Raw genomic sequence first — 26,405 nt, 5'->3', positions numbered from 1 at the left:
GTGCCCCCCCATCAGTCTCTTAGATTCTGAGAAACAATGATCTGCAGCTGTAGGAATTCCAGGCTGCCAGGATGCCTTGCCAAACTTCCACAGCAGCTCCCAGCTTGAGTTCAGACTGGATTTCCCGGAACACGCACATTTTGGCAGGAAGTCTATGGGGGCTTTTCAGGAGACCACGATGGCTGGATGTGTCACTCCATGACCGAAGGACACTGCAAAGCAGTGGGAGTTGAAAGGCTTGTTGCTTCATTTTTAAGACTGCCCAGATCTAACCACCCACCCTTCTCCACCAGACACCCCAGGAGACTGTCGCTTGCCAGAGAGCTATAGATAAGACACAACGCAATGCCTCAACCTCCTCACCAGATGCACGGCTTTGGGGTTCTTCAGATCGCTTCTAGCAGGTAGTACAAGTCCTCAGGAAGGGCAATGGTCACCAAACCCGAAAGGAAACAGCAATTCAATAGGAACTTGAGCGTGGAGAAAGGAAAGAAGGAAGCACAGATATAAGCAGGCATGAGCAGAGAAAGATGCAGCTTTTTCTCTAACATAGGGAACAAAGCCACCCCAACTTCGGGGCTTCCATTTCAACAACACCTCTTACAGATCAGAATCCTCCACCCCATACACAGATTTATCCCACTAGCCCCAGCTACTCATCCTGCATTGCCAGTAGCTCCTACCACCTCTCCCAACCTCCAAAACACCCCTGCAGCTAAGGACTTCTGTGGGCCAATTGCTGCTCCATTAGGACAGACTTGGACCAGGCTCAGAGCACAGACTTGGTGGGCTATGCAGAGTCAGCAAGGAAAGGCACGTGTTATCATGATCCCACACCCCGTTTACGTCTGCAGCAGCATGGAAAGGAGACACCATGGAATACGCTGAACATGCAAGAGTGAGACAACGGTGTTAAGCTACAGGGGTAGATAGAGGAGCAGCATAAGAGTCTGGGGGTGAAGTCTAAAGCCCAGCCACGAAATAGAATATCACAGAATGTCAGGGTTGGAAGGGAACTCAGGAGGTCATCTAGTCCAACCCCCTGCTCAAAGCAGGCCCAATCCCCAGACAGATTTTTGCCCCAGATCCCTAAATGGCCCCCTTAAGGATTGAACTCACACTCCTGGGTTTAGCAGGCCAGTGCTCAAACCAGTGCCTTGCTCACAAAGCAGGGCAAGGATGTCAGATTTACAAGTCTGGCTCAAAAACTTCCACAAAGGCCAGGCACATTTCAATCTGGGATTTCAGTTTGGAGCCCATCTCTAGTTTAGGCTACAGCTTGCTGGACAGCAAGAGTCATCTGCGTCCCCTGCACCAGAGGCTTAAAAGATCCCATTATACATAACGGGCCCAGGCAGCTACAAGAAACCTGAACACTGACTCTCACTGATTTAAGTGCCAACAGCATGCTTGGTGCTGTAGAAATAGAGGAAGATGCTGTGCCTGCCCCCAAACAGCTCCCAACCTAATAAAGGTCAGACAGCTCTTGTGCAGTTATTGCACATCCCTGTCTGCGCACACACAAGCCACACCATAAATCAGCACTCCCCCATCACCCTCTCCCACCACAAACAGCCAGGCAGCAGCTCTCGCTACCCCACACACGCAAGACAGTCAGTCTGCCAGCTGTGGCATTTTCATGTTTCATGGCACCTCATGCAAGCTTCAGCCCTGGTATGTTTCAGACCATCTCAGGTCAGCGGGATTTAACAGCGTGTGGGTCTTTAGTCCCTGCCTGAGGCCACTAAGGAACTGCAGGGGTTAATGCAATTCCTCAGCCTGCTGGTTACCAGGGTGAATAAAAATCTATTATTTTTTTTTAATAAAATAAATTGGATTTTTTTTATTTAAATCAGATTTTTTAGATAAAATGCTTTTCGAAGAAAAAAGCAATCTAAAGATAGGTTTAATAAAGATACATTATAGTTCAAAGATATCATCTCATCATGGAACAGGGATTCTACATTCTAATTCTATAGTATGAAACAATATATTCATGTAATGTTATATTGTAAATGAGTTCCAATGGGATTAGGGATCCAATTTTATGGGGTTCCACGGGCTTCTGTACATATTATTTAGGTTAATCTTTCCATCTACCCAATAGGACTCAGTGCTCGGACTAGAAGATACCATCAGAGATGCTTAGTATTGCAGTTCTCAAACTGTGGATTTGTGTCTCCAGAGATAATATGCTTGTTAATATCAAAAATGTTTTTAAATAAATACTATATAGAGGTGAGACACAACAGACCTCAACCCTACTGTCCCCTTGCAAATATGTGTACACAGAGTCAATCCCGTACCTCTCTCTAAAAGTGCAGAGTTTCAGAACGTTCAATGAATAGAAGATTGTTGGGGGAGGAATAGATCTGGACAAGGAGAAGAAGTCTGGAGATAAATGCGAGAAGGGAGGGATAGGCAGTAGAAACAAAAGTGAAACTGTCTGAGCAGTACCTTCCAGAAGTCTTGAGGTCTTTCTGAGTGTAGCCTTCACTGATTTGAGATCCACCATACCATTCTCTCACTAAAAGGGAAAACCTATAATGGCAGCAGGCCATAAAAGAGACCCAGTTTGGAAATAAGATCCATTCAAGAAATACATGCTTGCGGATAATGTTTTAAAGAAAGTCACACCGGTGAACTGGTGTAAGTCACTTAAACACTTGGATTCAGAGGCTGTCGAAGTGATAATCTCACTTTTAACAGCAGCAGCTTCTTCTGCCAGTATAGAGAAAATATTTTCTTCCTTTGGACTAATTCATTTCAAATTGAGAAATGGTTTGGGACCTGAGAAAGCAGGAAAGCTTGTTTTTCTTTTCCAGATTATGAACAAACAGGAAAATGAAGGTGAAAACAACTGTGTTAGCTGCAGAAGCCAATATTAAGTTTCTCATGTTGACCTGGCTGACACAGTTGATTTAATTATTTTTTAAAAAATATTTCATTTAACTATTTTAGTTAAACAATTTTAACAAAAACAAACCTGATTTTAAAACACTTGAATGTTTAACTAAATTCAAACATTCATATGCTTGTTTTGTTAAAATATTATATGTTTGCTGTTGAAAAAAAATCCAGAATACATAACGTTGTTGTTTTATTTAAATAAAACAATTTAAATGTCTATCTGATGATGTTCTCCTCCTAATACAGCATGCTAAGAAAATCCTCCAAATATTAATGATTAACCTGTTGAATAAGAGATAGTTCACCTCCCAATGGCTTCATAAATATCTGCTTCAATTACCTTTGGTAAATGAAATAACCAAACAATCGTTCATTTGCTGATATAGCTGTAAAACTAATCTGAAAAGTTTTCAAAATAAATCACTTTAAAAATGTATAGTGTGTACCTTCTAAAAATGAAACCTACATCTCTGAGTTGTGAAGAATATGTATTAAGGTTTTAACAACCAACAAGAATGCGCTTTTATGTAGAAATCCATGATTAAATCGAGTCTTCCTGACCAGCGATTTAAATCAAATCCACCCTGCTGGTTACTAAAACCCTTAACCCCAAAAGGTTGAAACCTTTGGAGTGACTCAGCCACCAGGTATGAGAGAACAGAAGCTTCAGACTCCTAATGCTCCACGTGTTTGGATTCCCTTTGCACACACCCCACTCTAATCCACCTAAGCTGTTCCCTCGCCACTCCTTAGGTAAGTTAAAGCTCCAAGCCAGAGCCTTTATTAAGGAAGCCAACCTAGGACACAGGGTACAGAAAAGCTAAGGAATTTCTCACCACGCATGTCAGGAGCGGATCTGTCGCCCACGTCAGCAGCGAAAAGGAGTTCATTACGGGTAGCTGTGCATAAAAGGAACCGCTGGAGCATCTCAGGACATTAAATTCTTTTGGCCCCATCCATACTGAAGCTGCAGTCATGGTGAAGAATGATGTTTAAGCACAGCTCCAGCTAAGCCTCGAACACAGCTCCAGCTCTAACGTGGATTCACCAGGTGATGCGGATTGAGTCAGTGTTGAACCAGGTCCTGCTCGCCTAGGTCCCTAATGCGGTTCAGATGAATTTGTACCAGGATCCCAAATTCAGATTGAAAGGCTAGCATAGCATGGTGCTTCTCATTGCTCTAGGGGCTTTGGTTTTTGCACCTGCCTAGCTACTCTGTTCCCTCCGTGGCCCCAGCCCCATCCTTTCCACCTGAGGCCCTGGCCCCCGGCCAAGCCAGAAGCTGGAGCGGGCTGGGAGCTGTGGCCCCTCCATCTGCCCAGGGTAGGGGGCCGAAAGCAGACCCCAGCCCATGTCCCCGCCTTGCGGGCCCCCCTGCCCAAGGTAGGTGGAGGGTTTGCGGCTCCCCACAGCTGCCCACACAGCTCTTACCCTGACCCAGCTCATGCCTGGGCACAGGTCCTTGAAGCCACACCCCGGCCACGATGAGAGTTGTGCAGTCAGGCAGCTGTGAGGAGCTGCGGACCCTCCACTTGCCCTGGGCAGGGAGGCCAGGGCTGGGAACACAGGCCAGGAACTGCTCTCGCCCCCCACCCCCCACCCCAGGCAGGTGGAAGGGCCTTGGTGTGGTGCCCCTTGCTGCCCGGGCTCCCCAGCTGGGCTCCAGCTGCCAGCCTGGCAGGGGTGGGGGGCATGGAGAAAAGTGGATGGGCCAGGCCTGTTCACCTGTTCCCTTGGCCCCCCTATTCCGGCGCCAAAGGTTGATGTAGTCTTGTTTCAAACAGAACTACGCTAACATGCACTAGGTACCTCTTAGTGCTTGCCAGCAGGGTCTACACCGGGCAGTCAGAGCGCAGTAGCATAAAGTGCTCTATAATTCACAACCAATATGTTGCCATGTAGACAAGCTCTTAGGCACAGCCCTTGACATTCACCAGCCTCAGATATCTTGGGCTATTGTAGCAAGAGATATATCACTGTCAAAGACACCAGGATTTATGATCTTCCCAGGGATGCCAGCTCTCTGTGTTAAATCCAGTTGAATAGCAGTATTTACCTCTGTCCCCAGACAGTTAGGTCCAGCAAAAAGGACTTGGGGAGTTTGAATAAGAACCCACAGTTTAGAAAACAATTTTATCCATAGTCTTTTGAAATCACTTAAGGGGTCTAAGTCCCATTGGAAATTGCTAAGTCACTTAGGCACCTTTACAAATGTTACCTCACAAAGTTAGTCAGCATGGCTGGCAGGGCGTGTCTGAGAAGAAAAGCAGACGGGAGGGGAAGGGAGCTCCATACAGTACTGCATTCCTGAACTATGGATGGCTGCAGCCAGTACCAGCAGTCCCAAGCATTTTCAGAGCATATGAACATGCCCAGACCTCACTGACATCAAGTGATCCGATCTGGAATAATTTATCTTCTTTGGTGCTTCCAGATTTCCTGCTCCCTTCCAGAAACCACCCCTCAAGCCTTTCAGTTCAGCAGCCCATCCTCCTCCTCCTCACCTCCCCAGGCCTGCTGCTTGAAGCAGATAGGACTCTCGCCCTAGAAGGAACTTCACCAGCTGAGCCACATTCCAAGCATGCTTCACTCATCCTATAAACACCACCTGACTCAGATACATGCACGGTCTGATGACAGGAATTCACAACCCCAGAGAGATGGGGCAAGACTTTCCCAGAGACCCTAGGCTAGCAGATAATTTAGGGGCAAGGGGAGAGCAAAAGATTTGCACTCTAGGGATCAGCCTTTGAGCTATGTTAAAAATTCTATGGTGAACCTGGCAGCTGGGCCACCTTATCAGCGCTGAGCCAAGTGGATCCACATCACCCCAAAGAGAAAAAAGCCTGCAAGCTCATTCTGGCCCTGGAAGAGACTTCCCCCCATTCCCTGGGGAGCCCTGCCTCACATTCTGCTACCTAAATCCATCCCACACAAGTGGGAGAGAAAGACAAAGTGACACACAACCCGTTAGCAGTCCCACTTTCTCCCCATCCCACATCAGGTGAGGACTTCTTGCCTTGGGGGGGGTCGGCAGTGGGGGGGACACTGCTACCACACTATGCCCACTACCCTCTCCAAGCCAAGGATGCTCATGGACGCAGCAGTAAGGCACTCTCCTGCTCTGCAGACAACCATGGCAAGGCAAAACGGGAGGCAGCACGGTATTCTTGGAAGCTGGGAGGTGAGGTCATGCAGTTTGAATGCCGCAACCTGAAGCCCCTGACAGGGCCAGCTCTGCTTGGAGAGAAGCCACCATTAAGAGAGGGAGAGCCAGACAACAGCTCAGAAAAGACTCTCAGCTGATTCCACTGGCAACAGGGGAAACATTTCTCAGAGAGAGAGACAGACAGAGGGGGGAGGTCTTCCCACTTCATTCTCCCACCATCCCCTTAACACAGAGAGTGAGTCTAGATCAGAGAAAGCCCCCAGGGTCTAATGCAAACATAGCACCCAAGAGCAACTCAGCATGGAAACTGCGTCTAGCCAGGATCTGCATTTCCTATTTCGGGGGGGGGGGGGGGGGGGGACAGACCCTCATGGAGTGGGGCCTCAGGCCTAAACAACACTAGGGGAATATCAGCCACCAGTGCAAGCCCATCACACTGGCACCTCACTGAAATGTCAAGAAGAGGCTAAGCAGCAGCAGTGCTAACCCTGGCTTGTGGCAGTCACGTCTGTCTACACTAGAGATTTGCACCACTGGCTGTAACTGGGGAAATCCCAATGCAGATAGGGACTTAAAAAAGCAGCCCCCAAGCTCTAGCTATTATTGCAGGGTTCTCCTCTCCTTGCCCCCGCCCCCATCTGCTTTGCCCATTGGGTTTAGCAAAACACCCTCCTTTCCTTCCAAACAAGGCACAGGTCTGCTGTTCCTGGCCGGTCCCGGTCCCATCAACGTCCCTCACACAATACAGTCCAAGGCCATAGCAGCAGCTAGCCACTGATGCCTGAAAATAAATTAAATAAATAAACCAGCGAAGCTGCAGTCTGGATGTTTCCGTGGTGGGAAGGTGTATAAACAGGCTGGTAAGTTTTTGTTGCATTCTATTTCTAGACCCCTGAGACACTTAGTGCACTGACCCTTTAACGCCAGACAGCAAGCAGTCCAGCCACCTGAATTCCAGCTCCCCAACCTCCAGCACCAGCTCACTCACTGCCATGCACACTCGCACTGTTGCAGTGCCACCAGAAGGGTTACTTTGAACCACGTATACCTATGGATGCCTTCTGCCACTTCACTCTTACCCCTCCCACCAGGGACTGGCTTATGTTCCATTCCAGAGGGCAGGTCTGGCGGTTTTTGAAAAGTAGCAAAGCCACTAACTTGGTTCAGAATGGCCCTACTGGGTCAGACCAAAGGTCCATTTAGCCCAGTATCCTGTCTTCCGACAGTGGCCAATGCCCGGTGCCCCAGAGGGAATGAACAGGACAGGTAATAATCAAATGATCCTTCCTTGTGGCCCATTCCCAGCTTCTGGCAAACAGAGGCTCGAGACACCATTCCTGCCCATCCTGGCTAATAGCCATTGATGGACCTATCCTCCATGAATTTATCTAGTTCTTTTTTGAACCCTGTTATGGTCTTGGCCTTCACAACATCCTCCGGCAAGGAGTTCCACAGATTGCCTGGGCGCTGTGTGAAGAAATACTTCCTTTTGTTTGTTTTAAACCTGCTGCCTATTAATTTCATTTGGTGACCCCTATTTCTTGTGCTATGAGAAGTAGTAAGCAACACTTCCGTATCTACTTTCTCTGCATTAACTTCCGCAAGCTTCCTGTCTGCACATTCCTTTAATATTTTCATGGGTTCTTCTCCATCACCCCTCAATGCATTTAGAGGCCTTGCTTCTATAAATCTTTAAACTATTGCTTATATAGTGTTTTAAGCACACACCACATTTTACAATAGGTAAAGTTTGCCCAACCAAGAAAGGCACGAGCAGTACAAATACAGCGCAATAAAACACAGAACCAACCAATGCTCTAGTATAAGCGGAGCTTTTGCCTGACCAGGTGTGTTGGCAGAAGCCTTGCTGAAGGCAGAGTAGTGGCCTGGCATACACAATATGTCAAAGGATTTATCTGGAGAGATTGGGTGGTTTTGCATGCCAAGCTCCTTCCCTATGCTCTGCCTTCTGAAGGGCTTTCGCCAACTTGCCCAGGATAAGCTCTGTCCGAGGGCTTGGACGTGCCTTTTTCACCTTGGTCAGTCACCTGACATTAGAATGGTTTTGTTGGCGAAGGAACGACTAGGGCTCAAGAGAACTGGGTTCAATATCCACCTCTTGCACAGGCTCCCAGTGACCTTGGCCAAGTAATCGAAAGAGACGAGCTGCTGGGCACTGAGCACTTTTGAAAATAATCACAGAACTCTCGCTACTTTGCTGTGTATTGAAGCATAAGTGACCATCCTTCTGGCCGTTTGAAGACCCTGCTGTTTAATCTGCGTTAGTGCACAATAGTTATTCTTGCTGGGGGTCTGGATTTGAATCATTCAGCCACATTCCCTACTGGAGCTGTTGACCTGAGCTGTATTTTGAGACAAATGCAAGAGACTCACAGTTCTGTAAGAGAATGAGTTGCCAGATCCAGTGCTGAGGCCCATCCATGTTACCTCAACAGGGTCCAGCTGGGCTTCAGGTGTGTTAAGACACCAGCCGTGGCATTAACTATGAGCTTAATGAAAGCCCAGCAAAATGCACACCTGGTTCACACCTCTCTGGCAAAGCTTACACAGAAGAAAGTTTTACTTCCCAACCTCTTTGCAGAAGTTTATGACACGATGTTTCCCAAGTGGCAAGGGTTGGAAGAATACAAAAAATAGCTGTAATTAAGCCCAACATGATGGGATTCTGGACACGAGTTTAAATCCAGCACATACCAGTTGAAACGAAGTCATCACCATTCAAAAGCCACATGTAGGCTTACGTATACACAACACAAAATCACCGTCATGATTTAACACTCTTGCCAGACTCAGAGGAAGAGACCAAAGAAGGAGTGAGCATAAAGAACTACCCCCTAGCTCCCAGGAGTGGCCCTTTGCAAAGGCAGGCACACGGCTAGGGGATCCTTGCACTGCACTGCATCATACACATTCTGCAGTGACCTAGAAGATTTCAGGGTAGTCAGTCCAGAATCTAGCACTTACCACTAAAGAACAGGGAGGAAAGAGTGAAAAGAAGTCCACAGTGCCCTAGCCTATGTCAAGTTTGAGCTATTTGCTCCCTTCAAGGAGGAGGGGCCAACTCTGCCCATTCAGAACAACTGGCTGAGGGTATGGCTACACTTGGCCACGGCAGCGCTTTGAAGTTTCGAGTGTGGTCGCAGCGCCAGCACTGGGAAAGAGCTCTCCCAGCACTGCACGTACTCCACATCCTCTATGGGTGCAGCTTGCAGCGCTGGGAGCCGTGGTCCCAGCGCTGCGGCACTGTTTACACTGAGGCTTTACAGCGCTGTATCTTGCAGTGCTCAGAGGTGTGTTTTTTTCACACCCCTGAGCACGAAAGTTGCAGCGCTGTAAAGCGCCAGTGTAGCCATGGCCTGAGATCAGTAGGCTATTACACATCTTCTCTTCCATATCAGAATTGCAAATTAATGGAAGTTTTGAAAAGGGAAGATGAGAAAGCCAGAAAATTCAGACAAAAGGAAACATGATGCAACAAAAATCTGTAATAACACAACATGCTCTATGACCCTTCGGTACTGCACAAGTTAGAGGAAAGGTCTATTAGATTATCAAGGCCCATCTCTCCTGGACAGTGCAGAAGCGTTCCTTAATGGTGCATTTTCTACTGTTTTGTGAAGTCTAGGTTTAGACGTAGGGTGACCAGATGTTCCTATTTTATAGCGACAGTCCCGATATTTGGTGCTTTTGCTTATATAGGCACCTATTACCCCCCACATCCTGCCCCGATTTTTCATATTTGCTATCCAGTCACTCTATTTAGATCTCCCAAACATAGCCCAGTGGACAGGGTACTGGCCTAGGAGAGATGGGAACAGAACCTGAGTCTGCTACCAAACTCCTGCATAGCCTTGGGAAAGACATTTCACCTCTCTGGACATCAATTTCCTTCATCTGCGAAAGGCAGGTAGACACACTGATCGTCCTTTGTAAAATGCTTTGAAATCTACCATCACAAAGCACTAGAAAAGCACCAAGTATTATAATTAAGAGGTTAAGTTTCCTCTGTTTCTTTAGCATCCCAATTCCTGAGCACCAAGAAACTGTCAACCCCTCGTGGCCTGGCTCTTGTCAGTTTAACTCAGACACTTTCAAAACAAGGAGATGAGTGGCTTCCATTTATAATAATTTAGAAGGGATATTGACAACTCCTCCATTACTGATATGAACTCAGAACCCAAATCAGCAGAAAACTTCAGGCAGTGAGGTAATAAACCATTGCCCTGGAAAAAAAACCTAATCATTGGGTTTGTCACCGTTTAAAAAAAAGAAAGAGTTACATGAGGATATTTTTGGTTTTCCAAACTACACAGTGAGGCAAAAAAAAAAAAAAAATTCCCATCAAGGCCAGAGTATCAGAAGTGCTCTGAAAAGACCACCCTGCAGCAAGCCATCAGAAGGGAGATATCTTCACCCATGAGCTCTAGCCCCAGACATTCATATATTCTAAGACTCAGGGGTTTAATAGTTGGGGGCTGGAAGTTTCAAAGGAGTAAGGTGCCCATCCCAACTGAAATTCAAATAGGAACCATGTGCCTTACTCCTTTCAGTAACTTTGAAAAATCCCACTCTTGGAGGAGAACTTTCACAGGACCATCCGTGGAAACAATGTGATTATTTGCAGTGTCTTGCAGGCAGCGGAAGAGGCCAGGATTCTACTTTTCAGCTTCATGCTCCTTAGAACAAATAACCAAGAGAAGATCTGGGGGGGGCTGGTATATTATTTATGTTTTAAAGATGGAGAGGGCTTTCAAAATAAAACCTTTACAAAACAAAGTTCAATGAGCATAACATGAAGTGAGGGAACAGCAGAGCATTTTCCAGAGTTCTCCCAATCAAAAGCAAGGCCCAGCAGCTCCTTACTAGAGAAGACCCTTCTGTTAACATTCTGCACAGAACTGAGTCCTGCTGGAGGCTAATTATAGCTTCAAGGGAACTACTGGATCATGTTCCATAATGTTTATTGTATGACAGCATAGGGGGCACTGACAGATTCACTACCTGATTAAGGGGAAAGAAAACATCCATAGAACCCTCTCTGCACTGCAGATAAAGAAAAATCGAGTTGGATCCATGATCACTTTGAGGAACGGCTCATAAAGGGCAGCTCTAGAAGGCCAGTAGAAGCTGCTAAGGATCCTGAAAGGTGAAATGAGAAACTAGGATCAAAACCCTTGTGCATTTGGATTGGGAAGAATTTAATGGACATTTCAGCTGAACTGTACTGGAAACAAGAGGAAATGTGCAGCTTTTTCCATTCATTTGGTAACGTTAAGCAATAAACAGCTGTTCCTTTAGGGAGCGGAAGGGTGTACAGGGGTCCCAAGAGCCGTGACGAGGCCAAGAATCCTGCAAATTTCTGGTCATGTTTTCTATAGAAGAAGAAAGAGTTCAAGAGCTGAAGACTGACAAATCTATAGATCTTAAAACACCTGACAGAGGGTGGCGGGTTTCATGATCCCCACAGCACATAAAGAGAACAGCAGCAAAGAGGACGTCATTTCCCTAACATGATACAGTCTGAGGCAGAACCTGGACTAGAAACCAGTCTTCCATCACCTAGTTTTCTGCCCTCCCCCTAGACCAGGTTGCCTTTGTAAAGCATACTCAGACACTATGGTGATGGGCATCTCCCAAGTGCAATACCATTCATGGATTTGGACCTTGCCCTTTTTATTCCCAGAGAGGCCATTCCACACATGTAACTTGATGGAATCAAACAGCACTACAGGCAATGCATTTACTGGCATAAATTTACTAATGAAGAAATGATCCACTTCAGCCAGTTTTCAGTGGCTATAGGCATTCATGGAAACGAGTCCCATGGAGAAACTTCCAAAGCACCACAGATGCTAGTGAGTTACCTTTGAAAGCATGACATTTCCAAAGATGCTGTTCTGTGCACAGTCTTCATGGCAAAAGCCTGCTGATAACTACCTTAGAGTTGAAGTTAGAGATTAGGTTTCATTAGCAGAATCTTGCTCTGCATCCTAGAGCCCCAACTGAAACACACGGCAGAGAAAGAGGGTATGTCTACACTACGGGATTATTCTGATTTTACATAAACTGGTTTTGTAAAACGGATTGTATAAAGTTGAGTGCACATGGCCACACAAAGCACATTTATTCGGAGACGTGCGTCCATGTACCAAGGCTAGCGTCGATTTCTGGAGCGTTGCACTGTGGGTAGCTATCCCGTAGCTATCTCATACTTCCCACAGTCTCCCCCATCCATTGGAATTCTGGGTTGAGATCCCAATGCATGATGATGCAAAAACACTGTCGCGGGTGATTCTGGGTAAATGTCATCACTCATTCCTTCTTCCATGAAAGCAACGGCAGACAATCATTTCGCACCCTTTTTCCCTGGATTGCCCTGGCAGACGCCATAGCATGGCAACCATGGAGCCCGTTTAGCCTTTTGTCACTGTCACCGTATGTGTACTGGATGCCGCTGACAGAGGCGGTACTGTAGCGCTACACAGCAGCATTCATTTGCCTTTGCAAGATAGCAGAGACGGTTATCAGTCGTTGTGTACCGTCTGCCACGCCACTGTAAACTGGCGATGAGATGATGGTTATCAGTCGTTCTGTACCGTCTGCTGCTGCCATGGGTGCTCCTGGCTGGCCTTCGCTGAGGTCGGCCGTGGGCGCAAAGACAAAAGTGGGAATGACTCCCCGAGTCATTCCCTCCTTTATGTTGTATCTAAAAACAGAGTCAGTCCTGCCTAGAATATGGGGCAAGTGTACTAGAGAACCAGTGTACCAGAGAGCACAGCCACTCCGTGTCAGATCCCGCAGAAATGATGAGTGCATGCCATTCTAGGGGGTGCCCCTGCAACAACTGCACCCATGGCTTCCCTCCTCCGCCCACCCTCCTGGGCTACCATTGCAGTGTCCCCCCATTTGTGTGATGAAGTAATAAAGAATGCAGGAATAGGAAACACTGACTTTTTAGTGAGATAAAATGAGGGGGAGGCAGCATCCCACTGCTTTGATAGTCCAGGCAGTACAGAATCTTTTCTTTAGACATGAAAGCGAGGGGGGCTGATGGAGCTCAGCCCCCAGTTGCTATGATGAAGATGGTTACCAGTCGTTTTGTACCATCTGCCAGGAATGACCGGAAGTCATTCCTATTTTTGCATAGGTGCCCCCGGCCGACCTCACCTGAGGCCAGCCAGGAGCACTCACGGGATGATGACGAGGACGGCTACCAGTCCTTCTGCACTGTATCATCTGTCACCGGGGAAGGGAGGGGAGAGGATGCTGCTGTTCAGTGCCGCAGCACCGCATCTACCAGCAACATGCAGTAGACATAGGGTGACATTGAAAAAAGTCAAGAAACTATTTTTTTCCCTTTTCTTTCATGGGGGGACAAGGGGGGTAAATTGACGAGATATACCCTGAATCACCCCGGACAATATATTTGACCCTACAGGCACTGGGAGCTCAGCCAAGAATGCAAATCCTTTTCGGAGACTGCAGGGACTGTGGGATAGCTGGAGTTCTCGGTACCCCCTCCCTCCCTCCATGAGCGTCCATTTGATTCTTTGGCTTTCCGTTACTCTTGTCACACAGCACTGTGCTGTGAACTCTGTATCATATCCTGGAGATTTTTTTCAAATGCTTTAGCATTTCGTCTTCTGTAACGGAGCTCTGATAGAACAGATTTGTCTCCCCATACAGCGATCAGATCCAGTATCTCCCGTACGGTCCATGCTGGAGCTCTTTTTGGATTTGGAACTGCATCGCCACCCGTGCTGATCAGAGCTCCATGCTGGGCACACAGGAAATGAAATTCAAAAGTTTGCGGGGCTTTTCCGGTCTACCTGGCCAGTGCAGCCGAGTTTAGATTGCTTTCCAGAGTGGTCACAATGGTGCACTGTGGGATACCACCCGGAGGCCAATACCATCGATCTGCGGCCACACTAACCCTAATCCGACATGGCAATACCGATTTCAGCGCTACGCCTCTCGTCGGGGATGAGTACAGAAACCAGTTTAAAGACCCCTTTATAACGATATTAAGGGCCTCGTTGTGTGGATGGGTGCAGGGTTAAATCGGTTTAATGCTGCTAAATTCAGTTTAAACTCGTAGTGTAGACCAGGTCAGAGATTCACAAGGAAAGCTATTCACTGATGTCCATCCAGCATTAACTGAGCCTGCAATCCAGATTACCTGCAATTTATTTGTAAAAAGCTGCATTAAGGAAGCTAGCCATTGATCCAGATCTCATCTGAAGAGTAGGCTTAAAAGTACATCCAGGAGTGGAATTTACAGAATGCAACACAGAATGAGGTCTTGCCCGCTATCCTACCTCTGCAATCTGCTTCACATAACACCAACAGCCCAACTGCAACAAAGCCAAGTAAAGTCAGCAGTGACCTACATACAATATATTTTTCAGAAATTCCAAATCTAATTTTCTTCTAATAAGAAATCACACCAAGCTGGGAAAATATATACCCCTATACACACCACCTCATGTTTCCTACTGCTGACCACAGCTGCATTGCGCTTCGCTCTCAGACTGCCAGATGTTGATGAGCAAATCACTGAACAATCCACAACGGGCCTCATGCTGCTTGCTGACAAGAGCTTTCCATGAGTTGCTGAGCTCTGCCACTTCCCACTGGGCTGAGATCACCCGGCACCTTATAGGACTGAGCCCCTAAAGGAGAAAGCATCCAAACCTAAAATCCTATTAAGAATCAAAGCTAATTCACCATTTTAAACAATGCTATGCCTATTTAATACTGGTCAATTTATGGATTCCACTTAAGATGTTTTTCTGCTGCAGCGATCAGTGAAACACTAATCAATTAGACAATAACTACTGATAAGTCAGAAGTCAAAGAGTATCTATTGTTTTTAACTAGACAGTGTAGGCAAACGAGACTATAGTCCAGTAACTTACAAACGTGTGCTAAAAACATATTTTATTAAGCAATCAAATGCCTTTGCTAAGCCCTCATGTACTAGATGAGAAATGAAGAAATTAGCCCAAATTACATTTTCTCTGTTACTGAAGTTTATATATCTCCCACTGAACTATGAATGGTCATATTATAGCAATGGATCTCTAACTGAAATCCTAACATAAATTATCTAAGACCTTGGAATAGAGAGATTTTATAAAATTCCTGAGGGACAACATTCCTGAGCACGCAGAACCAGAAGTCTTTAATATTAATGAGTTGTTTCCCCATCACTGTAAGATTGTATTAATACATATGACCTTTTGGACATGAGATATAAACGGAAAAGTTTAGAACAGAAATGCTCGCCTTAAAACCTAACATAGCACAAAGCAGTTTCACCTTTGGCTTCTGGCTATGGGCCTCTTGCATTCTTTTTAATGTCACCAGAAACAGCAACACCTGATGCAATCAGTTCTTTGTATCCAAGTTATTGCTATTCCTCTTACTCTGATGCAGATAATGAGTCATAAGAACGTAAGATCAGACCACTAGTCCATCTAGCCCAGTATCCTGTTTTCAACAGTGGCCAGCACCAGATGCTTCAGAGGGATTGAACAGAACAGAGTAATTATTGAGTGATCTATCCCCTGTCATCCACTTCCAGCTTCTGACAGTCAGAGGTCTAGGGACACCCAGAGCATAGGGTTACATCTCTGACTATCCTGGCTAATAGCCACTGATGGATCTATCCTCCATTAACTTAACTAAGTTCCATAAGTTGACTATGTCTTGTGTGAACAAGTACTTTGTTATGTTTGTTTTAAACCTGCTACCTATTAATTTTATTGGGTGATACCTGGTTCTTGTGTTATGTGAAGGGGTAAATAACAATTCACTTTCTCCACACCATTTGTGATTTTGTACACCTCTATCATTTCCCCCCTTAGTTTTCTCTTTTCTAAGATGCATAGTTCCAGTCTTTTTAATCCTGCCTCATACAGAAGCTCTTCCATATCCCTAATAATTTCAGTTGTCCTTCTTTGTACTTTTTCCAATTTTAATACAACATTTTTGAGATGGGGTGACCAGAATGACACACAGTATTCAAGGTGCGGGTGTACCACGGATTTATATAGTGGCATTCTGATCTTTTCTTTCTTATTCTCTATTCCTTTCCTAATGGTTCTTAACAGACCATTGGCTTTTTTGATGGATACTGCACAATGAATGAGCAGATATTTTCAGAGAACGATCTACTGACTCCAAGATCTCTTTGTTGAGTGGTAACAGCTAATTTAGACCCAATCATTTTGTATGTATAGCTGGGATTATGTCTTTCAATGTGCATTATTTTGTACTTATTAACATTGAATTTCATCTACCATTTTGTTGCCCAGTCACTCCGTTTTGTGAGATCCCCTTATAACTCTTCCCAGACAACTTTGGACTTAACCATCTGGAGCAATTTTGTATTGCCTGCAAACTTCACCACTTCACTGTTTACACCTTTTTCCCAATCATTTATGAACATGTTGAACTGCACAGGTCCCAGTACAGATCCTTGGGGAGACCCCGATATTTAACTAGCCACTGTGAAAACTGACCATTTATTCCTACCCTTTGTTTCCTATCTTAACCAGCTACTGACCCATGAGAGGACCTTCCTTCTTATCCTATGACAGCTTACTTAGCTTAAGAACCTTTGGGGAGGGACCTTGTCAAAGGCTTTCTCAAAGTCCAAGTACACTTTATCAGCTGGATCACCACTGTACACATGCTTGTTGATCCTCCTCAAAGAATTCTAATAGATTGGTGAGGCATGATTTCCCTTTACAAAAGCAGTGTTGACTGCTCCCCAACAAATGGTGTTTGTATGTCGGATAATTCTGAATCATTCAGAACTTCTGAACAACACTCTACAGGTTTATAAACAGATCCATCCCCAACTAATAGAAAGTAGCATTTAGATCTATACACACTACCTTTGAGCAAAACATCCTGTTAATGAGATTTACCTTTTAGGCCTATATCTTGACAGGAAGTATCCAAAACTCATTGGACAAACAAAGAGCATGTCACACGCAGTTGTCAGTGCGAGATCGACAGAGTGTCGTTTGGTCTGCTAAGACCCTGAGCTAACAGCACAGCACTTTCTACAGGGATGGAAGGAGTTGTTTACAGCAGCAGCTGTGCTGCCCTTTGAACTGTCACTGACACGTTCAATGGCTCAGCTAAACTTTTTCCTCGCCATAAGAACATGGGGAATGGAAAACAAAAATTTTAAAACTTCCCAAAGGAAAAATTCAGAGGTGAATTGAACATATCAGACTCTGTGAATTAATTCTGCACTTCCCTTACGCACTGTTACATAGCTCATAAGCAGGGAGATTTGACCACACACATTCGCAACTGTCCATCTTAATATGTCCCTCATTATATGGTAAAGACCTAGTGAAACTGAGCAGGGGACAAGATCTGTGCAAAAAGTGAGAGGCCGTGATATATGTTCCATTCTTAATATATAAAAATCCTGTGTTGTAAAAGGTACTTTAAGTACATCCACGTAAATAGTAAATCAAACCGAGATCCTGAACATGTCTATTGTATCACACTCCAGTACTGACAAGATGCACAGAGGCTATGCTATTATCTTAGCCAATATTTTGATATGGGGAGACTGCTGACACAAGCTGTCCCTTTCCATACGCCCTACCCTGTAGTTCTTCTTCTTTTGTTATTTCACACAGGAAAGAATTAGCAACTGCTACTTAAGTCATTGAGTCAACTTTAAATTTAATGGAGGAAAAAAGCGTGTCTGTCAAAACAGAGGCTGATCTCACTCATTTACAACATAAAGGAAAAATTACTGTGTCTGTGTTTTCCTCAAACATAACACTGCAACTAATGAGAAACTTCCATATTTCCAGACACAAAAGTGAAATATCTGCCATTCAGTTGATTAACTTGAAGAACTTCTTTTCCCCAAGAAAATGTATTTGTCGTAATAACTTATCCCCCTGCTGGCACCTCACTTCTGAAGGGGGTTCATAACTGACAGAAGAATTTTTTGTCAAAAATCTACTTCTTTATTATTTTAGGATTAGTGACTTGTTGGCTTTAAGCAGATGTGTTAGCAAAAAAAATGCAGTCAAAACAGGAGGTTTGGGGAGGGGGATTTCATCTTCACAATTAACAGTTTTCTGAACAGCTAATGAGTGGGAGCAAATTGTGCCTAAGATATGGAATGTTCAGCTTCGTGGGAGGAGAAAAATTGTACTCATTTTTCCTAGTACTTAGCATTACCTATCACAGGATCCCTCTAGCAGAGAAATATCCTCCCCCACTCCAAAAAAAATAATAATTTGAAAACAAGGAAACTGTCATGTTATTTACATGCAAAATGTATATTTTAGTACAATATCTTATTTAGTGGAAAACCTTTCAAACAAAGGCATGTTATGGACTACTGCATACAGATCCAGCACCACAAACATAGCCATATCTGGGGTGGAGAACAGTAGCAGCTTGGTGTACAGTACACTGCACAACAACTGGGGAGCAGGGAGGGTAATTAAACAGGGAAAACCAGACAAACGTCTATGCTTACACAAAGTGCATTGAAATCTTTAGTGCCCACACAGAGGACCTTGAATTTTAAAGGGCTTATCCAGAGAACACAGAGAGTAAACTTACTGGATCAAATCGACAAGTCTGGAGGTTTCAATGGATTTCAAAAGTGATGCTTGGGCCACTAAGGCATCCCTTTCCGATATCATTTTGCTTTGTTTTAAATTAAAATGCCACACAGCCTAATTTTGTCTTTCTTAATGAGAGTAGTTTCAGGGGAAACTAGACATTCCTCTAACGTGATGGAAACACAAAGCAGTAACAATGGAGTGCAGTGAAGCCATAAAGTGAAACTGACTATCCCTTTTTCATTGTCCCAGCTGAGTGCAATAAAAATAAACAAATCACATATTTGTTTAAAAGTCCATTTGATTCTTTAAAAATTCTTTATTTTTATTATTACACTCCATAATGTGATTTTCTTCTCTCTATAGCACCACTTTAAAGCACTGAATTACCGGTTCCTCCCCAGTCCAGGAGACCACATGTCTTTAAAACAGATTCTGCTTGTTGTATTTACATGTAACAAAGCACCAGAAACATTCCCTGCTTTGTCAAGCACGAACTGTTGCTGGTAAATTTCAAGTTCTCTCTTTATAAGTCATATCAGTCAAGTCAGACCTCTACCAGGAAAAATCAGTAACCAGAACATCGGGGAAATAACTGTTTTAATAATTCCAGATTTGGAGTAAAGATTTTGGGGGGCAAGGAGACAGAAGAGGAACCTAAACTTGTGCAATCAAAGACACTACCACAAAAGAAGGTGGTGTGCGTGTTCTCAAAACCACAATAGAATTTATTTCTCTTACAAGATATACTCTTCCCTGCAGTGATCACTGAAGTGCCCACAGGCCTTAAGGGCAGATGCGAAGTTATCGGAGCGCCTTTCTCTTTCTTCTCCCCTTCCTACCGCCCTTTTACCAAAATAATGGATCTGGAAAGAAATCTGAGCACAGCTCTCTCTCCTCCCTCTGCAAACACAAACTATTTTGATCAGTGGATCCAAGGAAACCACGACTAACACACAGACACAGAGATTTGAGGGGAAAGAGAGAAAGGGCCCTATCAAATGCAGCCAACGTGAACAGGCCTAGGAGACTCGGGGGAGGGGGTCTCCTCTCCCGCTGGGAAGTCCTGTTTTGCAAGGGGGATGGAGGGGAATTAAATGCTGTGTTTCATTTTTTAAAAGGCAGAGAGATTAGATCATCCAACAACCCCCTCCACCCACCGCACCCACCCACCCTCCGGAAAAAAACAGCAGAGGCAGAACTTCCCCAACTAGCCCAACGCAGTGAGTAGGTGGGGAATTTGTGCCCACACCGCGGCAGGGGGAAGAGGTTCCCAATTGGACTCAGCGATATCTGCCTAGGCCAAAGTTAAAGCACCCTCTTTTCTGTCCGCCAGTTTTAGGTAGCCTGTAAATAATTCAGCCGATAATTTTACACGGGGCAACCATGGCTCAACCCCCACCTTCCCAATAACTGCAGGTACCTTCCCCTCTACTCTAACAGCACAATAACTTCTGTGTCACTCCTACAAAAACAGTTTGAGCCAAACTTGGGGAAGGAAATAAGGAATGTGGGATCAGAAGAGGAAAGATGGGCGTGGGCACACCAACCCCTCGCAGACCCCTCTCCCTTCCCCCTGCACACTTACCTTCAGAGCAAATTTCTCTCCAGTCTTCTTGTTAAAGATTTCCAAAACTTTCCCGTTGATGCCCAGCCCCAGCACTTGCGTGGTGACCTTGTAATCATCCGTGATGGCATTTTTCTTGATCTGGAGGCCTGATTTCACGTTGAACTGGGGGAACTGTTGCTGGACGGGAGGGTGCTGCTGGGGCGGCGGCTGCTGATGGGGTGGCGGTGGGGGCGGAGGAGGGGGGGTGGGGAACAGCACCTGGGGATTCGGGTTCGGAGAGTTGGACAGCATTATAGCAAAGCCGGGGCAGCCACAGCGGCTTCTTCCCTTTGCGCCGAGTCCCCTCCTCCCCCTCACAGTGGGAAGTTTGATCTCAACAGGCGGAGGGGAACTAAATCCCCCACAGCTTGGAAAGACGGGGGGAGGAAACAATCGCCCCTTCTCCTGGGGAAGGCTCGGAGCCCTGAGGGCTGCTGCTGCTCACCCCCCAGGTCTCCGAAGGGGCGACGCTGCTGCCCCCCGCTCAACCCCCCACCCCCTCCCCAGGCTAGTCCCCGTGCCTGGCTCGTTCGCTCTTTGGAACGCGAAGACAGGAAAAGGAATCGCTACAATGTATCAACCTCGGTCCCTCCCCGGGTCAGTTTCACGGCACTGATGTCACAGCCTCGTCTTGATTGGCTGCCTCCCCCTGAAGGGGCGGGCCCAGGGGCGGGGAATCAGAGGAGGGAGGGTAGAAGGAAGGAAGGGAGAAGAGAAGGGGGGCGGGGGAGAAGTTAAACTTTGGGAAGGAACTTAAGAATGGAGGGGAACGGAGAAAGTCGGACGAGGTTAGAGTGCGTGTTTACCCCCATCCTGCCACGCACAGGCGAGGAGATTGGGGAGAGGATCCCCTCAGGGCCTTCCCCCAGGCCCACACAGACTTGCTAGCTTTCCTCTGGCTCTCTGCCTTTTCCAACATCACCAGGATTCCTTGGGATCCCCCCCTCCCATTCTAAGGAATAAAGCATTTTCAATGAGATCTGTGCTTCCTGGATACTGACTGACCTTCTTCTGATCAAACCATTCCACATCTGAATTGTACCATGGTCCTGATCCTGCAATGAGCTTCATGCGGTCAGACCCTTTGGCCCCGTGCTGAGCTCCATGGGGATGGTTACAAGGTCATCACTCAGTTGCAGGGATTTGGGCACCTATGAAAGCTTGGGAAATCTTTAGCAAGAAGACTGGAGAGAAATCTTCTCAGGGGAGACAGAGGAGGAGGGAGAGCTAAGGTATGGGGGGGGCACCGACTTTTTGGTCTGTGTCTGGTACAGCACTGAGCACAGTGGGGTCCTGTGCTATGACTGGGATTCCTTGGTATGGTAATAAAACAATACACAAAAGCGAACTTAGAATAAGAACCCTTCCTCACATGCCCACACTGCCTCGTCCAAATACAGAGATGTTCACCATTAAATAGACAACAGGGAGAGGGTAAAACTGACCCTCGTTCAGAAAGCCTGTCTGACTACTATGCATCACTTCTGATCTCAAAACGGGACTTAAAAGGGATTTAAGAGGTGCATAGACTTTGCTCTGGGCCCCACCATGGGGATGAATTTCATTCCAAAATGCATGAGTGCCATGAACCTTTCATTCAAGTGTCCCCACAGTGAACAACCAAAATCCAGAGAGCTGGCTGAATAAGGATGAGTTTTGGAGACCCTCTGAAAATAAGCATGTGTTGATTAAAAATAAGTGACATTGATATTGAAAAAGCCCATCGTGCAAGGATGCTTCCCTTATGCCAAAACAAAGAATGCATAAAGCAAATATTAAAAGCTCTTATGCCATTTCCTCCAAGCCTTTTGCATTTTGGAAAGGCCATTTTTTAGAATACGCTGGAGCAGGTGGGGAAAGAATACCACATATTTGTACACATGCTATTACAGGAGAAGCTGGAGAGGCCATTGGTAGTTGTCAACTCTGCTCAGCCATCATAAACAATGTTCTTCAGTTTGTGGCTGAGTGCTTGCCAATAGACATGGAAAGAACAGCCATGAGCACTGAAGATGCTCTGTTATTCCACACAGGAAGCTGGCAGGATGGAACAACTGCAGGAGTAAAGGTTCTGTATGAAGAGACTAGAGAGACTTTTCTGTAGAGACCAGACCAAAACAAGCACCCATGATTGCTAATGAGAGTCAGCACAGAGGCACAGGACTTCTGTGTAGATGACCAGAGCTTCTGCCAATCGCTGGGGATCCCCCAGATTTGGGAAAGGGCCCTGCAGCTTATTCCATGGTGGTGATGTAATGGCAGGGAGCCTCACCAAATGTTGCTCCTTTAGAGGTCTTTTTTTGGGTCCCGGTCCAAACTTAAGCTAACAGTCCTTAGGGGAAAGGCTTTGCATCTCATTTAGGTAGGAAGAATGGTCTAGTGGGCAGAGCACTAACCCGGATTTGAGGAAATAAGGGTTCAGCTATCAGCTCATCCACAGATTTTTCTGTGGACAAGTCACTTAATCTGCCCTGGGTCTCAGTTCCCCAGCTGTCAAATAGGAACAGTATTTCTCTACCTCACAAGGGTGTTCTGAGGCAGTCAGATACTACAACAGTGAGGGCCTTATTGTTTATTATTTGTACTATCATATTGCCTAGCACATCATCAGCCATCTTGCCTCCCTGAATGGTCTTTCGTTGTTTTTCTACTTCACATATAAAGCGGGAAACAAGAAATAGTGAAATCGGGATATTTTGCTATTTATCCAATAAAAGCAAAACACATGGTGAGAGTTCAGTGCACTGCAGGCTTCCAAATCCTCACCACAGGGAGCCAGTTAACAGGCTTCAGACCATTTGGAGCTTCTTCCCTGGATCCTGGAGGCATCCACGGCGTTACAAATTAAAACGTCAATGGGTAAATAATTGTGTTTGCCAAAACGCCCTGGTTTTTGATGAGCGTTTATCTATAATCAATTCCCATGAAGAGAAGAGACATGAAAAATGGAGCAGGCAGACTGAGTGTCAGGGAAAGGGCAAGAGGCAAAGAAAACTGTTCTTCAAAGGACATCCCACTGATAGCAAATTAACCTGCACTTCCACGTTCAGTCCAGAATTCAATAAAGAAACTAACACACCTCAGAACTGGGCTAAACAGATAAGGAATCCTTGCTGTGAGCCAATTTATCATTTAGCAGCCTGGCATCTGGCAAGAGCCAATGAGGAGCTCTTTAGTCGAGGCTAAGGGCAAGGAAGGCAGAGATCTTTCCTTTATGGATGTGAAATGGATTGTACATTAGCAGCATTCGATATGTGGTGGCTATAGAAGAGTCACTGTCAAGCTCCATCTAAGAAATGCCTTATCTGAGTCACTAATAATACCTAATTCTATTTATCTATTAATTCATGCATAGGATTTACTCTGGCACTCATCACTGTGGTGCCTGATGCTCTCACCAACATTCCTGAACGTACCTAACTGTGACATAGAGAAGCATTCATGTACAGAGGGCATTGTGGTGACTTACCTAAAGTCACATGCAGTAAGAGGTAGAGCAAAGAATAGATACAGATGTCCCAGTCCAGTGCCTTAACCACAACACTATCTATGGTCCTTATGTGACCCTCATTGCCATAGTCTCTGAGCACCTCACAATCTAATGCCTTCATCCTCACAATACCTCTGTGAGGCAGGACAGTGTTATTATCCCCATAGTACAGATCAGTAACTGAGGCACGCAGCACAGAGAAACTAAGCCTACATTTACATTGCAGCTGGGGGTGTGATTTGCAGCTCATGTAGATGTACCTAAGAAGAGCAGTGAGAATGCAGCACTGTGGTCCGCAGAAGCTCACCTTACCCCCTGGTACGTACTCACTTGTGCAGCCTGCGCTGCCACATCCTCAGTGCTATTTTTAGTGAGCCAGCTAGATTAAAGGTAGCCCAGGTACGTCTACATGTGCTGCAAATCACCCCCCTCCCGCCGGCTGCAGCGTTGATGTAGCCGAAAACACTTGCCCCAGTTCACATAGGGTATGGCTACACTTACAGTTCTGCAGCGCTGGTAGTTACAGCTGTGTTCGTACAGCTGTGTAGGGCCAGCGCTGCAGTGTGGCCACACTGACAGCTACCAGCGCTGCAGTGTGGCCACATTTGCAGCACTTGCAGCGCTGTTGGGAGTGGTGCATTGTGGGCAGCTATCCCACAGAGCACCTCATCCCATTTTGGCACTGTGGCTTGTGGGAAGGGGAAGGAAGTGTGCGGGTCTTTCCGCTTCCTGTTCCAACGCCCCGTGGTGCTTTGCTACACATTCCGAGCAGTTTGGCGGCATTGTGAGTCTGCAGCGCAATTTCTGAGATTTCTGTTACAAATGGAGCCTGAGCTGCTGAGGACCTTGCTGATGAATGTTGCCAGCACATCACGCATGGCAGTGGAGCTATTCCTTCAGCTGCAAAGTGACAGTGAGGAGTCAGACGATGATATTGAAACGCCTGACGCTCAAGACACTCAATTGCTTGTGGCAGTAACAGACGTGCTCAGCACCATGGAACGGCACCTTTGGGCTCGGGAAACCAGCAATGAGTGGTGGGATCACATCGTCCTGCAAGCCTGGGATGACGAGCAGTGGCTGCAGAACTTTTGGATGAGAAAAGCCACTTTCATGGGACTGTGTGCTGAGCTCGCCCCTACCCTGCGGCGCAGGGACACGAGATTGAGAGCTGCCCTGCCAGTGGAGAAGCGGGTGGCTATTGCAGTCTGGAAGCTGGCAACTCCAGACAGCTACCGATCAATGGCGAACCAGTTTGGAGTGGGAAAGTCCACCGTTGGCATGGTGCTGATGCAAGTTTGCACAGCCATTAATCGCACCCTGCTAAGAAGAACTGTGACTCTGGGGGACGTGCAGGACATTGTGGATGGCTTTGCACAAATGGGTTTCCCTAACTGTGGAGGGGCAACAGATAGGACGCATATTCCTATTCTGTCACCACCTCACCTGGCATCAGAGTACGTTAATCGCAAGGGGTATTTCTCCGTGGTTCTGCAAGCGCTTGTGGATCACCGTAGGCGTTTCACTGACATTTACTCAGGATGGCCTGGAAAGGTGCATGATGCACGCATCTTTCGGAACAGTGCCCTGTTCAGGAAGCTGAGGGCCGGGACTTTTTTCCCAGACCGCAAGATCACAGTAGGGGACGTCGAAATGCCCACTGTGATCCTTGGAGACCCCGCTTACCCCTTAATGCCTTGGCTCATGAAACCGTATACAGGGAAGCTTGACAGGAGCAAGGACCGGTTCAACTACAGGCTGAGCCGGTGCAGAATGACTGTGGAGTGTGCTTTTGGCCGTTTGAAAGCCCGCTGGAGGTGTCTTTATGGGAAGCTAGATTTGGGGGAAAGCAGCATCTTCGCTGTTATATCCGCGTGCTGTACCCTCCATAATATTTGTGAAGGGAAGGGTGAAAGATTCAGTGAGGAATGGACCTCCGAGGTTCGACGCCTAGAGGCTGAATTTGCACAGCCAGAGAGCAGGGCTACTAGAGAGGCCCAGAAAAGGGCTTCAAGGATTAGGGATGCCTTAAGGGAGCAATTTGATGCTGAGAGCCAACAGTAATGTTTAGTGCCTTTGCTGTGCTCCTTTCTACCTTGGGGTACAGTATTTACCACTTTCCGCAATAATAAAAAGTATTGTAAAAGGCATAAAATCCTTTATTCAAAGTACAGTACATAAAAGGCCAGGGGGGTTAGGGTGGTGGACTGTACATTCAGAGGTTTGAATATGTCCTGTTTGGATTGCTGTTCAATGTCTGCTGCACTTCAGGATTACTATGCTGCAGAGTAATGGGGATGGAGTGCACAGGGGAAGGATTGTAGTTATCAGGGCTGGTAGGTGATCGTACAGGTGTTGGGGGCAGCTGGGGGTAATAAGAAACTGGTTGCTGGAGAAAGGTGTTTTGTGCAAATACTGGGGAACAAGAAAGAGAGCTTTGGGAGGGTTGTGGGTTACCACGGTACAGATCTGCCTGCATGGCTACGAGAGACTCGAAAGAGTCAGTTTGGCGAGCCAGGAGGCTTATCAGGTGCTTTGAGGTTTTTTTGGTAGCCAATTCCTTTCTCCTGCTTTGTGTTTGCCTCCACT

General features: G+C 46.2%; 1 protein-coding gene across 1 annotated transcript in view; it reads right to left on the bottom strand.

Annotated features, from left to right (window-relative positions):
- Positions 1-20,818, bottom strand: part of MAPKAPK2 (MAPK activated protein kinase 2) — an 81,327-nt gene extending 60,509 nt beyond the window's left edge. Inside the window, exon 1 of the mRNA XM_030561633.1 lies at positions 20,306-20,818. Coding sequence (XP_030417493.1) covers positions 20,306-20,578 — 273 coding nt within the window. The 5' untranslated portion in view covers positions 20,579-20,818. The remainder of the gene's footprint in view (positions 1-20,305) is intronic.
- Positions 20,819-26,405: the final 5,587 nt, after the last annotated feature.

The sequence above is a fragment of the Gopherus evgoodei genome, chromosome 4 (genome assembly GCF_007399415.2).
Source record: "Gopherus evgoodei ecotype Sinaloan lineage chromosome 4, rGopEvg1_v1.p, whole genome shotgun sequence".
In the NCBI taxonomy this organism is placed as follows: Eukaryota; Metazoa; Chordata; order Testudines; family Testudinidae; genus Gopherus; species Gopherus evgoodei.
The sequence above is the reverse complement of the archived record's forward strand: the minus strand, read 5'-3'. Positions and strand labels throughout refer to the sequence as shown.